The 14829-nt window shown below is 36.8% G+C and overlaps 1 protein-coding gene across 8 annotated transcripts in view; it reads right to left on the reverse strand.

Annotated features, from left to right (window-relative positions):
• Positions 1-14829, reverse strand: part of adgrb1a (adhesion G protein-coupled receptor B1a) — a 151187-nt gene that overhangs the window by 108204 nt on the left and 28154 nt on the right. For all 8 annotated transcript variants that reach the window (XM_039736403.1, XM_039736400.1, XM_039736409.1 and 5 more), the window contains exon 2: positions 2463-3412. In XM_039736403.1, the coding sequence (XP_039592337.1) occupies positions 2463-3198 (736 nt within the window). In that variant the 5' untranslated portion in view covers positions 3199-3412. The remainder of the gene's footprint in view (positions 1-2462; positions 3413-14829) is intronic.

The raw sequence follows: 14829 nt of genomic DNA on the forward strand, positions 1-14829 counted from the left end.
AAGAATGGGTGGACCATGATGAAAATTTGGGAGACAGATAATAGAAGTGTAAAGAAAATAAAGAACACTGTGAAAAATATGAAGCATGTCATCCACCACCACCACCTCGGCTTCGCTAATGCTGTGCTACAGACGATTCAAAATGCACCACTGAACAAAGTCATCCAGCAGGATCTCATATGCAACAACTGCAGAAATGTCTGATAATTTCATCTGGTGCCTTATTTTAGAAATGTTTTTAATATCTGACATATGTTAGGTGAAAAGGAAATTTTGAGTTTATAGGTCTGTTTGTGTTAAATGAGTTCATCACGCTTAGAAAGACTTTATGAAATGAGGTTCTAAAGCTCACATTACAAACTGTATGTTGAAGAAAAAGATAACCCCCTAACAAGTAAAAGCATATGTGATTAATTGTCAGCAAAAAACTATATAATAAATACACAGAGTTGAGAAATCTGATGTCAAATAAACAACAGAATTTCCCAATCTCCTAAACAAGAGCAAACTTAAAATACATATTGAACATTTTTAAACCCAATTAATCCAATTCCGGACTTTGGGGATGAGAAACTCACCCCAGACATGGCACCTGTCCTGCTCAGGGCTCAATCACAGACTCACTGACACTCACACAGCCCCAGTTTAGAATCTAACATGCATGTCTTGGTAGACAAACAACTCAAGAATTTTTAAGGTTATTAAAATTGTACACTACATTTTGGAAAGCATACACTGCATAAGCAATAGGTATCAAACAATAAAGAGCTGCATTTGGGCAAACAGCTTAAAGAAATCATCTACGAGGCAGACACTGGTAATTTAAGAGCAAACAATGGCATGCTAAAGAAATTAATACCGCACATGTTATGCATTTGATAAAAAAAGAGTAAAAGAAAGAAATATCAGCAAAACTTTCAATGAAGCAGTTATTGTAAACTAAACAGCAGAGGAATGAATATCAGTTAAATAACAAGTAAGCACTTGTTGAATCAACATTGGAAACTTAAGACTCATGGTGCATTTAAATTATGAGATGTTATACTAAATATATAGTTGAGAGCTGTAAACATATTTCAGGCTAACAGATTTTCAAAAAAAAAATTTTTGCATGAAATAAATTCAATATCAGCTCTCCATGATTCTGAAATGGATAAGGGGGTTAGAAAATAAATGAATGGAATATCCATAAAAGAAATGGAATGATGTCCACTTGGTAATACAAATGTGAAATAAACAACCCAACGCAGGAAGGAGTTTTTTTCATGAATCAGTTGAAACACTCAAAAGCTGGGGAAACAGCCTGCAGAGCGTACCAGATAAACAGCAAATAATTATATTTCAAATACCTGGCATATCACTGCACACTGCAGACAAAGCTGCTGAATAACAATGGTCAAAGTGCATTTTTTATAGATGTTTTTGCTTTTTGCTTATTTTCTCTACTTCATGCCACTGTGTTGTTCTTTCAGTTCTTATTTTTTGCTTTAGAAAAATTATTTCTTTCATGTATTACTTTTAAAAGCACAATATACTGTACTGTCGATTGTAGCACACCAGGACTAAGCCAAAGGGAACACATGACAGAGATGACAGAGAGTCTGCCTTTTTTACACTACTGTAGTCACCGACACTCTGCTAGTTCCGCCCTCCTCAATGTCTACTGCCACGCCCACCTCTGGCTCCCTTTAAAAAGATTTCTGCAGTGGTCAGGTCTGATTTGGATGACCAGAAGAAAGAAGTTCACTACGGAGCAAACGGCAACACCTGTGGTGTTACAGTGTCCTTGTCTATCAACTGCTTTTCACAAAGAAACCAGTAAACAATTGCAATAAACTGAGCTTTCTCATTTGGAACCCCAAGCCTTCTTTATCCCTCTCTCTGTCTTTCTTTTTTACAACAGTTTTTCCTATAAAGCATTAACAAGTAACTCTTTTGTCAAGGACATAATAATAAAAATAAATTGGGAAGACAAAGTAAAGCTTACAAAAGTTACATAAATCATACCTAAGTACGTGACACCATAGAAGTCTCATAAAAAATAATAAAAAAAAACAGGATCTTGGGCAAGAAAGTCACTTTCAAAATATGTAAGTATACAGCTTTACCAGAACATATATAATGTACTAAACAAGCAGACTAGCCTCACTATACAATAGCTTTTACCTTTTAACCGTCCCTTATAAATATAGTTTAAGTCTAAACTGGTATCATATAGACAAGAGACACAGCTTCCAAGTTTGGAAATGCTGAACACTTCTGCCACAGGCAGCTTTCCGAGAGTAATTGTCATGAAACATCAAGAAATGGCTCCCAGTGACTGAACCTGCTGCAAGAGAGAGAAAACTTACCAAGCATTAGCAAGAAGAATCATCTATTTTTTTAGTTTAAGATTAAAAGATGTCTTAAATGTGCATCATAAGGCAGGAAAAAGCTTAAAGATTAAAAAAGCATCCACTTACCCACGATCTCGGCATCCCTGTTGCTCTCTTTTAAACTGGGAATGCAATTCTCCAGAAAGATACCTCCCCGGATGCAACCATCCTGTTTCTTCACGGGACTGTCCCAGCACTGACAGGGTGTCTGCATGATGCCACATGGCCGAGAAGAAGTGCTGGAAGCCAGGCAGCTCTCCACCCATTTACAAAGAATCTGGCAGGCTGGCATGCTGGGATTTCTGTTACCCACCACCAAGTATTCAGCTGAGAACTCGCCATCTCCTTGGATGCTCAAAGAGGAACCATCCCTTGGCAGGACTTTCTTCATCTGCAGAAACTGTTTGCCAGACTGCAGGAAAGCATACCTTGTTGATATGTCACAGAGCTTGAGGACTTCATCAAAACTCTCCATTCCCAAGTAGGTGCGGGTTGTCTCTAGAAAGGAATCAAACTGAAAAGTTCTGACCAGTCGAGGATCACAAGCAGTGGTGGGCTTAGAAACCTTCATGAAAAGAGTGTAGCGCCGTGGGTCGGGGTTCTGGATGATCCAGGAACAATGGGAAGCTAAGCCACCATTGTTTGGAGCAGGGAAGACAGAAGATGAAGAGAAGTAGCCAAAGAACTCTCCTTGTACCAAAGTAGTGCAAGTGTTGGCTATGGATCCTGAAGGCAAAGAAGAAGACGTGGCAGAGGTCCATGCCAAGAACAGTGCTGGCCAGGACACAGCCAGCCGCAGAGACACAAAAGCAACTCCACTCATCCTAGGCACTTTAGCTGGAAAACACAATAAGAACTGACTGTCCAGATCAGGTTTGGAACATAACAGGGAAGTCAAAGCTGCGCCTCTCTTTGGCTCCAAGTACTACGTTGATTCCCTCTCCTCTTTTTAAAAATGAAAGTGTTGTTCTTTTTATTTCACAGAAATAAATCCAAATGTTGTTTTTGAATTTGGCTCATAAATTAGTACAGCTGACCTAGAACCAAAGAAAAAAATGAAAAAAGCAATTAGCTGTGAAAGAAAGAAAGAACCTTTATTATAATATCATTAAACTGTAAGGAATGAATAAACATTTATTATAAAAATATTAAGAATTTTCCCTATACACTGTACAGTTGATGTGGATGGAGAAGCATTGCTTCTCATTTGACTGCTCCCTGTGTGACACGGAGCAGGTCGGCTTAACGTCACAAAAATTCCATTATGCTGCACTCCTGTAGTTTGCGAGTTGCTTGGGATTTGCATTAGCTAAACAAATATATGTAAAAATATACGGCATTAGTGTACCACACAAGTAAATATTATAGTTTGGGAATATTTTGAGTCATACTAAACTATATTTTAGGCCAATGGTGAACTTTTTGAGATCATATGGATATGGAAACTAACGTGTACATGAGCCCCTTTCTTTATAGATCTTCAATCCCACTTTACCAATGTATGCCTCATTCTTCCAGTTCAAAATCAGAATCAATACAACATACTGTTACATTGCATTTATCATCTACAGACTTGAATAGCTTGTCATTTATATTCTAATTCAGATCATTTATGTACAGTACATGTATATTAACAGATGTAAATAGTCTGGGTTTTTCCGTATGGTTTCAGGTAATGGAAGTCTAGAAGCAAGTAGACTGATTTATTTTTTCTACTAATGACAGTGAAGTTCTTTATTTTAATAACATTCTTATTTATCCTGGCACTGGAGATATGCCAGTTAATGTGACTTTTTTTTTTTCTATTAGTATTACTACCATTACATACAGTATTCTTAGATATGGAGTTGATGTCCTTGATTAACATTCTCCAAACAGCGCGATCCTGTATCTTGCCGACAGTCAAGCCCTTTTCCTGTAGATCTTTCTTGAATTTAACTACTATTACATATAATGTCACATTTTATACATAAGGTCACATCTGATATACAAGGAATTAATTTTAAATAAATAAAATGAATAATAATATATGGAGTGAATTTTGAATATAATGTATAAAATAAAAAAAAATATTCACACAATCACTTGTCAAGAATATACAGTATATAATCAAAATTAACATTTACATAAATATAATATGTATATTGATAGAGTAGATTTTAACTGCATGTTTGGAAATGGACATTTGACTGTTTGGTACCCCCTATACACGTAACTGCTGTGTACAAGCATTTCTGTACACTTAGGAATACAGTTTAAAGCGTAGCCAGCTTTTCTCTTTTGTTAACAATCTAAAGAAAGCAACATGAAGGGTTCATAATTAGGATGAGCAAATAAGGTGCTCATCGAATTGATTTCAAATCAGTTTCTTTTTGTAAAGGGCTCTTGACTGTGTACAGTCTCAGAGTGCTTGTTGCTATGAAGCAATGACAAAAGTAATTAAACCATCAGTCATTTACATACATGAACACACATTGAGCACACAGTAAAACTGAGCACATTACTACCTGGTTAACCTAAAATCATAACAGTTTAGGCTTTTTTTACATAATGACATGCAATATGATCAGCTGACAAATGAGGACAGGAAAACAAAAACTTCAGTTGACAGGATTTTTGGAGGAAAAAAAAAATCCCTGCCTCCCCTAGTCAACTTGTCACAGTTAGACTCAGAGAAGATTAAGGTTCCAGTGATTTATACCACCTGGGCCCCTGCATCCAATAGGGCATTCAATAATATAAGTACATGTCCTGGTAGAGTAATAAAACATTAAGTCTTTGCATCCTATGATTTCAAAGATCCCACTTTCTCAGTGCTACTATTCATTGGCAGGTGTAGCAGTGGCACCATGCACTATATATAGCAAGATAAGGCAAAGCACAGAGGGGGACATTTAACACTTCATAATGATTATGAATGCTTGTATATTTGTGCAAATAATTGACAAATAGACACAATATGAACAGGCATTCAGTAGCTCTAACCAGTGCATGTGAGACTAATGAGTCTTCAGTCTGGATATAAAAGCTGAGTATCCAGAAAGGGCCCACTTTGCCACGTTAAACAGCCGTTTGTGTTACTGATGAGGATGATATTCTAGTCGTCATCAATCATGGCGTTCTGGAGACATTTTTCCAATGTTTGAAATTCAGAAAGTACGGATATTATAACTAAATTCCTGTACATACTGTAATTGATTTTGATATGTATTAACTAAACCACTCAAGAACAGTGTCACTTACCCCAGTGTCATTTTCAAGCATGTGTATCAGAATAGACTTGTGAATAATGACAACAGCTGCACCTAAATCTAAAAATCTAATACGTATATCATTTCTTCATCAGATGAAAATTAAATGTCACTGACACATTAGTTTTTGCTGCTTAGGTACTGTGACTGGTGTGATTGCCAGACTGAAATTTCCAAAGTAACCTGAAATGAGTAACATGAGACCAAAACTTAATTATTTTAACTCAATTTTATTTAAAGCGAGAGAAAAAAAATGTGAAATAAGTCATGCCACAATATTAGCATTGGGAGTGTCTAAAGGGTTCATGCCTGAGGAAAAATAAAGGAAAGGTTAAGAGTGTGACACAAAAACTACCCACTCTTACATTTCCACATTTAGAATTGAGGAACACCCACTGGAAGACATCTGACATCATTTCCAGTAGAACACACATGACTCCACCTCTTCCCCCTACACGGTCATATATCTAGTAATTTGACTGGATGTCTGTGTTCAGTCCAAAAACCAGCTAACCTAGGGGTCAGACCTTAAAGAGCTAGTGGCTTGAACCTTGGCGAATATAGACCACAACTGCTTATTTGTGGTTTTTATTGATTTTTGTGCTTTCCTTTTGGACCTTAAACGGGGGATTCTTCAGGACCCCAACACCTTCTCATCTATTGTTTCTTTTATTCACAGTTTCTTGTTTCTTTGAATTACTTACTTATTTATTTACTTTACTTAACTTATATAATTAAATTTGAGCCTAGCTCTGATTTCTGCAATAATGGGCAGACAACTGGCACTCTTAATATTTTAGGAATTGTGCCAGTCAATAAAAGCTATAGATATGTTAATGTAAATGTATCTTTGGATTTTAAACTTTAAGAAGAAATTAGTTTTTAAGAGACTAAACAAATCAGGCATGTGAGGAGGCATCAGCTGCAGCTGCATAAGGAATTGGCAAAAACAGAGGCAAACTGCATCTGTTTTTGTTAACAAAAATAAGCCTTTTAATAAAAGATGTGGCCAGTGCTGCTGTACCCCGCAGCTAAATGCTTTATTTAAAAAAGGTAATTGGGCAATTATGTGAAAGAGAAAACCATATCAAAAATGATTTGCAGAGCAGTTAACTGTTTCTTAATAAGATATGGGAAATGAATTAAATATATACTGTCTAACTTGGACTTTAGCAAATGTACAGGTGCACCTCGCTGGCGTACAGTGTACAGTGCCTACTCATATCATTTGAGGTCAGAACTTTATTTTCAATATTTAACCATCCATTAACTCATTCGTTTTCTAAACTTGCTTTTCCATTGCAGGATAACACATACGCGCGACCTGATCTGGAAACATTTGGTGCAATACAAGAACCAAACCTGGAAGAAATGCCTGCACTCCCACTTACTCACACCCTACCAATTTAGAGTTGCCAGTTAACTCATCCTGCATAACTTTGAGAGGTAGATAGAAAACTGAGTACCAGACTATGAAAAGCCTCATGGGTACAGAAAGGATATACAAATTTCAGAAAAACAGTGATTGATCAGGAAATCAAATAAGGTCTCTCCACTTCACCACCATTTTTGGTCAACAACTCTTTAAATATGTGCAACACATTTAATAAAGCAAAGCAATACCACATAAAAAAGAGTACAAGAACACGATTTGTGGGAATACATTTGACAGTGCTAGTGTTTAAGAAGAGCACTCAGACAATAGGGGGTCTTCAGCTGATCACAACATAGGGAGCTTGAGGGAATGAACTGGTTTTACACCTGACAGTGGGAACAATGCAAAGGCAGTACTGAAACGTGCGCCAGCAGTCTACGAGAAACACAAGGAGAGGGCAGTTGGATCAATCGTCTTGCATGCCGGCGTAAACGATATAAGGCACCGACAATCAGAAATCCTGAAGGCTGACTTCGCAGCTCTGATTAGAGACACGAAGGAGAGGACCCCATCGGCAAAGATCTTCGTCTCGGGTCCACTACCTCTCGTCAGACGATCCAACGAGTACTACAGTCGTCTGCTAGGGTTGAACAACTGGCTACAGGGTTTCTGCAAGAAGAAGGATGTCGGCTTCATCAACAATTGGAATCTCTTTTTGGAAAGGCGCGTCTCTTCAAGCGTGATGGCCTGCATCCGAACAGTTTCGGTGCCCGGGTCCTCTCCGAAAACATATCGAAGGTAATTCGTTTTTCTTGACTATCTATCTCTGCTCTTAACCCCGTCCGAAATAATACTGTTGTGCCAGGACATGATGAATGTTTAATAGAGTCTTCCGTTAAAGTTCACACCATTAATACTGTAATAAGCAATCTCAATGCACGTAGAAAACCTAGGAAATACGGCATAAACTCCAATAATCTAATTAAAATCACTATTTTAGAGGAACAATGTATTAAAACTATAAAAACAGATCGCAGATTAAACAAAAAATATACACAGAGCGCTAATAATAATAATTTAGTTCCTATTCCAAATAACAATAACGCACATAGTACTCATCTCTGCACCTCGAAACATTAAATATGGCACTATTAAATGTCAGAGCTTTAACTAACAAAACGTTTTTTATCAACGATCTTATTAGTGATAAAAAATAGATCTTATTGCACTAAATGAAAATGGCTGAATTCAGATGCCGCGTCAGTTTTAATCGAATCTGCCTCCGGATTACAGTTTTACTCATGCAAACCCGCCAGGGAAAAGGGATTGGCTAACATTTACTCGAGCCGATTAAAATGTAAAGATGTCAGTTTTGGTAAGTTCAAGTCCTTTGAGTATCTCGCCGTTGTTATTCATGGAGATTCTCAAGTTCTAATACTATCCGTGTATAGACCTCCTAAATATAACGCGCTTTTTGAGGAATTCTCTGACTTAATGTCAATTTTAATTACTAATTATGACACACTCCTAATAGTTGGCGACTTTAATTTTCATATAGATAATCAGTGTGATCTAAAAGTAAAAGAATTTATGAACCTCCTGGATTCTTTTGATTTGAGACAACTCATAAATCAGCCTACACATAAAGCAGGTCATACATTAGACTTAGTGATTACTAAAGGACTGAAAGTTGATATAAAACAGATCATTGATATTGGTCTATCAGACCATTTTCTTCTACTTTTAATATAGAAATAATGATAAAAACACTCATGAGAAGCATATTGTTAAAAACGCTTCTTTGATTCGCAGCAGCTTTAAAACTTACAAACATTTTAAGCAATCAGTCCGTTTATAGTGCCAGCTATAATAGCGAGGACAATGTAAATAGTAAGGTGGAAAGATTTAATTCTAAAGTGAGAGCTGCTGTTGACATAGTTGCACCTGAAAAGACAGTGAAAAAATCTTCTAGCATTGTTATACCATGGAAGACCCAAAGAGTGTCTGATTTAAAGAGAACATGCCGTAGAGCTGAGCGTCAATGGAGGAAGAGTAAACTTACTATCCACCACGAAATATTAAAAGTCAAAATAACAGAATACAATAACACTGTCCGTCTTGAGAGACGCTGCTATTTCTCTAATATTATAAATAACAATGCTAGTAATCCTAGAGTCTTATTTTCAACAATTGATCGCCTACTAAACCCAGGTAGCTCAAAGGAATGCCTCCTAAGTGCTTCCAGTGAAACCTGTGAGGCTGTCGCTGTATTCTTCAATCAAAAATTAATGATATTAGAAATAACATAGTATATCTCCCCAACACTAAGGATCCCCTAAACCCCAACATCCTGTTATAAACAAATTAAACTCTTTCACTAGGATAGATTTACCTGATTTACAAAAATAATATCTCAATTAAAACCCTCCACCTGCGTCCTTGACCCGATACCAACAAGGTTTTTCAAAGAAGTATCAGGCGTGCTAATTGATAATGTTCTTGACATAGTAAATTCGTCACTAGATACTGGGGTCTTCCCAGACTGTCTTAAGACTGCTGTAGTTAAACCCCTACTTAAGAAACATAATCTTGACCCTCGCTCTTGAAAATTTTAGACCCATCTCTAACTGCCCTTCTTAAGTAAAGTTCTAGAGAAGGCAGTCATTATGCAGTTAAATGACCACCTAAATAAACATGCTATTCTTGATAAATTTCAGTCAGGTTTTAGAACAAATCACAGCACAGAAACTGCACTCGTTAAAGTAGTAAATGACTTGCGGGTAAATGCAGACAGAGGCCATTTATCTGTTCTCATCCTCTTAGATCTGAGTGCTGCATTTGACACCATTGATCACAACATTCTTAGAAATCGCCTTAGTCAATGGGTGGGCCTCTCTGGCAGTGTCTTAAATTGGTTTGAATCCTACCTGACAGGGAGAAAATATTTTGTTAGTTGTGGGAATTACAACTCGAAGACACATGATATCCAATATGGTGTTCCACAAGGCTCTATCCTGGGTCCGCTGTTATTCTCAATCTACATGCTTCCGTTAGGTCAGATTATCTCAGGGCACAACGTGAGCTACCACAGCTATGCTGATGACACACAGCTGTACTTATCAATAGCACCTGATGACCCGATTCTATTGATTCACTAACACAATGTCTGACTAGTATCTCAGAATGGATGAATAGTAATTTTCTCAAGTTAAATAAAGAGAAACTGAAATTTTAGTGATCAGCAATAATGGATACAATGAGGCTATTAGAAATAAACTGGATACATTAGGATTAAAAGTCAAGACGGAGGTAAAAAGCTTAGGGGTGATTGTTGACTGTAATCTGAATTTTAAATCACATATTAATCAGATCATTAGGACAGCATTTTTCACTTAAGAAACATAAGTAAAGTTAGACCTCTTATATCACTGAAAGATGCTGAGAAATTAGTTCACGCGTTTGTTTTCAGTCGACTAGATTACTGTAACGCACTCCTCTCAGGACTACCCAAAAAGATATAAATCGTTTGCAACTAGTGCAGAATGCAGCTGCTAGAATCCTAACTAGGAAAAGAAAATCAGAACACATTACTCCAGTTTTGATGTCACTACACTGGTTACCTGTGTCATTCAGGATTGACTTTAAAATTCTGCTTATGGTTTATAAAGCCTTAAATAATCTCGCCCCATCTTATATATCGGAATGTCTGACACCTTATATTCCAAATCGTAACCTCAGATCCTCAAATGAGTGTCTCCTTAGAATTCCAAGAACAAAACTTAAAAGAAGTGGTGAGGCGGCCTTCTGCTGTTATGCACCTAAAATCTGGAATAGCCTGCCAATAGGAATTCGCCAGGCTGATACAGTAGAGCACTTTAAAACACTGCTGAAAACACATTACTTTAACATGGCCTTTTATAACTTCATTTTAATCGTAATTTAACTTAATCCTGATACTCTGTATGTTCAATTCATCATAACAACTATTCATGGTGGCTCTAAAATCGGTACTGACCCCTACTCTCTTTTCTGTTTCTTTTTCCGGTTTCTTTGTGGTGGTGGCCTGCGCCACCTCCACCTACTCAAAGCTTCATGATGCTCCAACAATGATGGACGGATTAAAAGGAAGAAGTCTACGTGACCATCATCATCATCAAGCCCTTCCGTGAGAATCCTAAAGCCAAAGAGGACTGTTTCATTTATGTTAGGTAGAATGCCCAGAGGGGACTGGGCGGTATCATGGTCTGGAATCCCTACAGATTTTATTTTTCTCCAGCCGTCTGGAGTTTTTGTTTTTCTGTCCCCTGGCCATTGAACCTTACTCTTATTCGATGTTAATGTTGATTTATTTTTTATAATTATGTCTTTCATTTTTCTATTCTTTAATATGTAAAGCACTTTGAGCTACTGTTTGTATGAAAATGTGCTATATAAATAAATGTTGTTGTTGTTGTTGTTGCTGCCTTCCCGACTATATTTTGTACACTATGTGATTAAAATATTTATTGTGGCTTCACTTTAGTGGCATTTGGAAAAGATCTCAACAATTAATGTTAACTCAGATCCTGTCTGTGTTTTGTACAGGTTTGATATCCTTCTTCTTTTCTTGTTACATTGTGTTAATGTACCATTCTGTGATGTCACACTTAAGTCACTTTTACCTCTAGAACACCATTTTATTACTCCAGCTTCTCCTTAAATACCAGAAAATGTTTTTTTACACATAAAATCAGTGTTGTGAAGCAAACCCCCATTCTTTGAGGTATCTAAACCAGCTAATCCACTCATGATGACTGATATGTGTCTCTCTTTGTATCTCCTGAGGTCCGTGATGGTGTTTAGGTGTAGGATGCTACAACTATAACACACTATCAGATCTGCCTCCTCATTCCTGTATGCAGCCTTACTGTTACTGATAATGAGTCTCATCTCTGTTGCCTTATTAGCAACTATGATGACATTGTTATGCCAAAGTCATGAGTACATAGTGGCCATAGTATGAAATTAAAGTAGCAGAGAATCCTGCTGTGAAAATGAATCAGGTTTTGCTTTCTATATCAAAATTCAGGGCAACTATCTAGAAATTTCAATACCAACCCAGAGGTAACAGTTGTGTCAACAACAATAAATAGCATCTGCACACAGGTGTCTCAGTTGACTGGTCATTCAATGCCAACGTGTAGAACCAGACAGATGGTACCATCCAGTGATGTGTTAATATGAAAGGCAGACTAGAGTGAATTTAGGAAGTTTGCACGAGAGATGTCATTGTCAGGTGTAAGTAGACATTCCAAGTGTTTCATGGCCAGAACTGAAAGCTAATGGTTGTTAACCATTCACATTACCACAGATAACACAATCGGCCTAAATATTTTACATCACAAGGATAGAAAACTGTATCAGATATAGTGCAATCATTTCAATTTATGTTTTAAGTATAAAAATTTAGAAGGTGCAAAGGACTACTTTTAGTAATGACCACATATACAATGAGCAAGAAAGTCCACTTGTGACCAGCCTGATATCTATCTGTCATTTCAGCTCAGCAGCTCATCCAGAAACAATGCATTTTTCAAAGAAAAAGCAGACTCCAGAATAGCCACCCCTCTTCTTAAAACCCTGTTGCCTCATTATAGCATCTTTAAAGTTCCATTATATGTTCATCTGCCAGTAATGTGTATAGCTAAACACAGTGGTGCTTGAATGTCATCTGCTAGAGAAATCCATTGTGCCCTTGCTGCTCATATATATTGCCTGCCTCATCATAAAGAGTTCAGGCTCCTTACCAGCCTGTGTAGAAATAATTGGGAGTCAGTGGTCCGCAGCAGAGAGGGGCAGAAGGGAATTATGGGTTCACTCAGAGGCCAATAACTGATCTGCAGAAAGCAGGGACTCACATTTGCTATATGCTCTCATTAACGATAAAAAAGAATCAACGTTCATCATAATAGGACATACTGTATAAACTGGGAGTGTGTGTCTTCTTTACTTAAACAGGGACAGCAATGCATGGCAAAACCAGTTTGACATTTACTTTCACTGAATTGACAAAGCTATCACGAAGAGGACCATTAATATTTATATTGTGGGCTGGTTTGGGAAGTAAGATAGAGGCATCTGTCATTTTCTCGGACATTTTCTGTACTAATTATATTATACAGAAGTCTTTCTTTCTTTCTTTCTTTCTTTCTTTCTTTCTTTCGTCCTAGTGTTTATTATCATTGTCATATTAAGATGGAATTGCTTAGTTAAGTGACTTACTAGTACCATGATCATTTTATATTATTACATTATGTCTAATGAATAAGAAATCAGTTGATTCATAGATTCATTGTTAGATTACTTGTGATGTACTTACTTTGTAAGTCTTAAATTCTATAAGAAACTCAGGTTATCTTGAAACACATGCTGCCAGCTGAACTAAAGGCTATGGTTTACCACAGTGGTGAGTGAAATGTTTCCCACGAAACCAAACGTACAGCAAAACTCAGTGTTTCACTTCCCCAAAAAACTTGTAAAACAATTTATGTTTCCCAATTTATGTTGTACCACTGACACAAAAAAGATTGCTGTTGATTCCCTGTCTGGTATAAAGACTTTAGGAACATAAGCTCTTGTTAGTTAGTTTTGCTCTATGCAATTGCAAAATTTTCTGAATTTTATTGTTGGTTCTGTAAAAAAGTAAGCAAATTGAAATGTTCTTGTTTTGTTCATCACTCTTTTACCACTACTGATCGCTCCTCCAGCTGCTGACCAGACCACCTGATGAGTTTTAATTGTGTCTTGAGAAGGAAAGTTCAAGTAGCCTGAGCTGTGCTGTTAATTAATTAACCTCATATCAAACGATTAAGTGTTGGTATTTCGTGTAGGATGGCATTGTGGCCAGCACTTGGTGACTGTGTGTTTTGAGTCAACACATTCTCCCCAGTTGTGCCCTTTTTTCGGCCACTTTGGCTTTACTCCCAAAATCATGGGATAGGTCAACTTACAGTTTGAAATTGGTGCCATATGATTGGGTCTTCAGACCTCTGAACTGAACTGGTTAATATTTTTTGTATAAGGTATGGGTTTTTTTGAATGATAGGACTGATTTTTGGTTTAGACACAAGATAAAAATTCACTTGTCTTTTCCAGCAAGGATAGCAAAATCTCTGATCAAAAAAATGTGGGACCACAAGATGAAACATGAAATTCAGACTTGAAATTGCTTCTGAATAGCAGATTTATGGTCTTGCTTCATATATGTATTTTTGTTTGTCTAATGGAATCTATGTATCTTAAGCCACAGAAATAAAGAAATGAGAAAAATGTCTTTATTAATAGAGGAAACGGAAATAAATATTTTCTAAAGGAATACTGTGAGCAGTATGATAAAAAGTGATGAGAGTTATACACTCGCATTCAGTCAGGTTTTAAAAAATGGGCTTATAGAACCAGACCCTCTCTAAAAATGTGTTTCATGTGCTAGTAACTATGAAAGGGAAAATATTAATTTCCATGTACTATCTACTCAGACTGTAAGAACAGAGTGTACTTCAAGAGTGCTAAGTGATTAAACACTCGTCAAAGTAGATGGACACTATTTTTGGCTTTGCAATTACTTGACAAAGAGATGAAAATGGCAAGGCTGATGTCCTGTCAAGAATATACAGTATGAACCGAATTAAACTTCTGGATACCCTAAATAAATACTACTTCTGGAGTAATTTCTTGTGTATCCTTTAGTGAAGTTCCTCAACAATTAAGAGGAATGTATTGAGGAATCTAAGGTTCAAAAAATTTTGGACTCTTGCCGTTGTGGTTCTTATTTGAAATGCATAGCCCATAC

The sequence above is a fragment of the Polypterus senegalus genome, chromosome 15, assembly GCF_016835505.1.
Source record: "Polypterus senegalus isolate Bchr_013 chromosome 15, ASM1683550v1, whole genome shotgun sequence".
Classification (NCBI taxonomy): Eukaryota; Metazoa; Chordata; class Cladistia; order Polypteriformes; family Polypteridae; genus Polypterus; species Polypterus senegalus.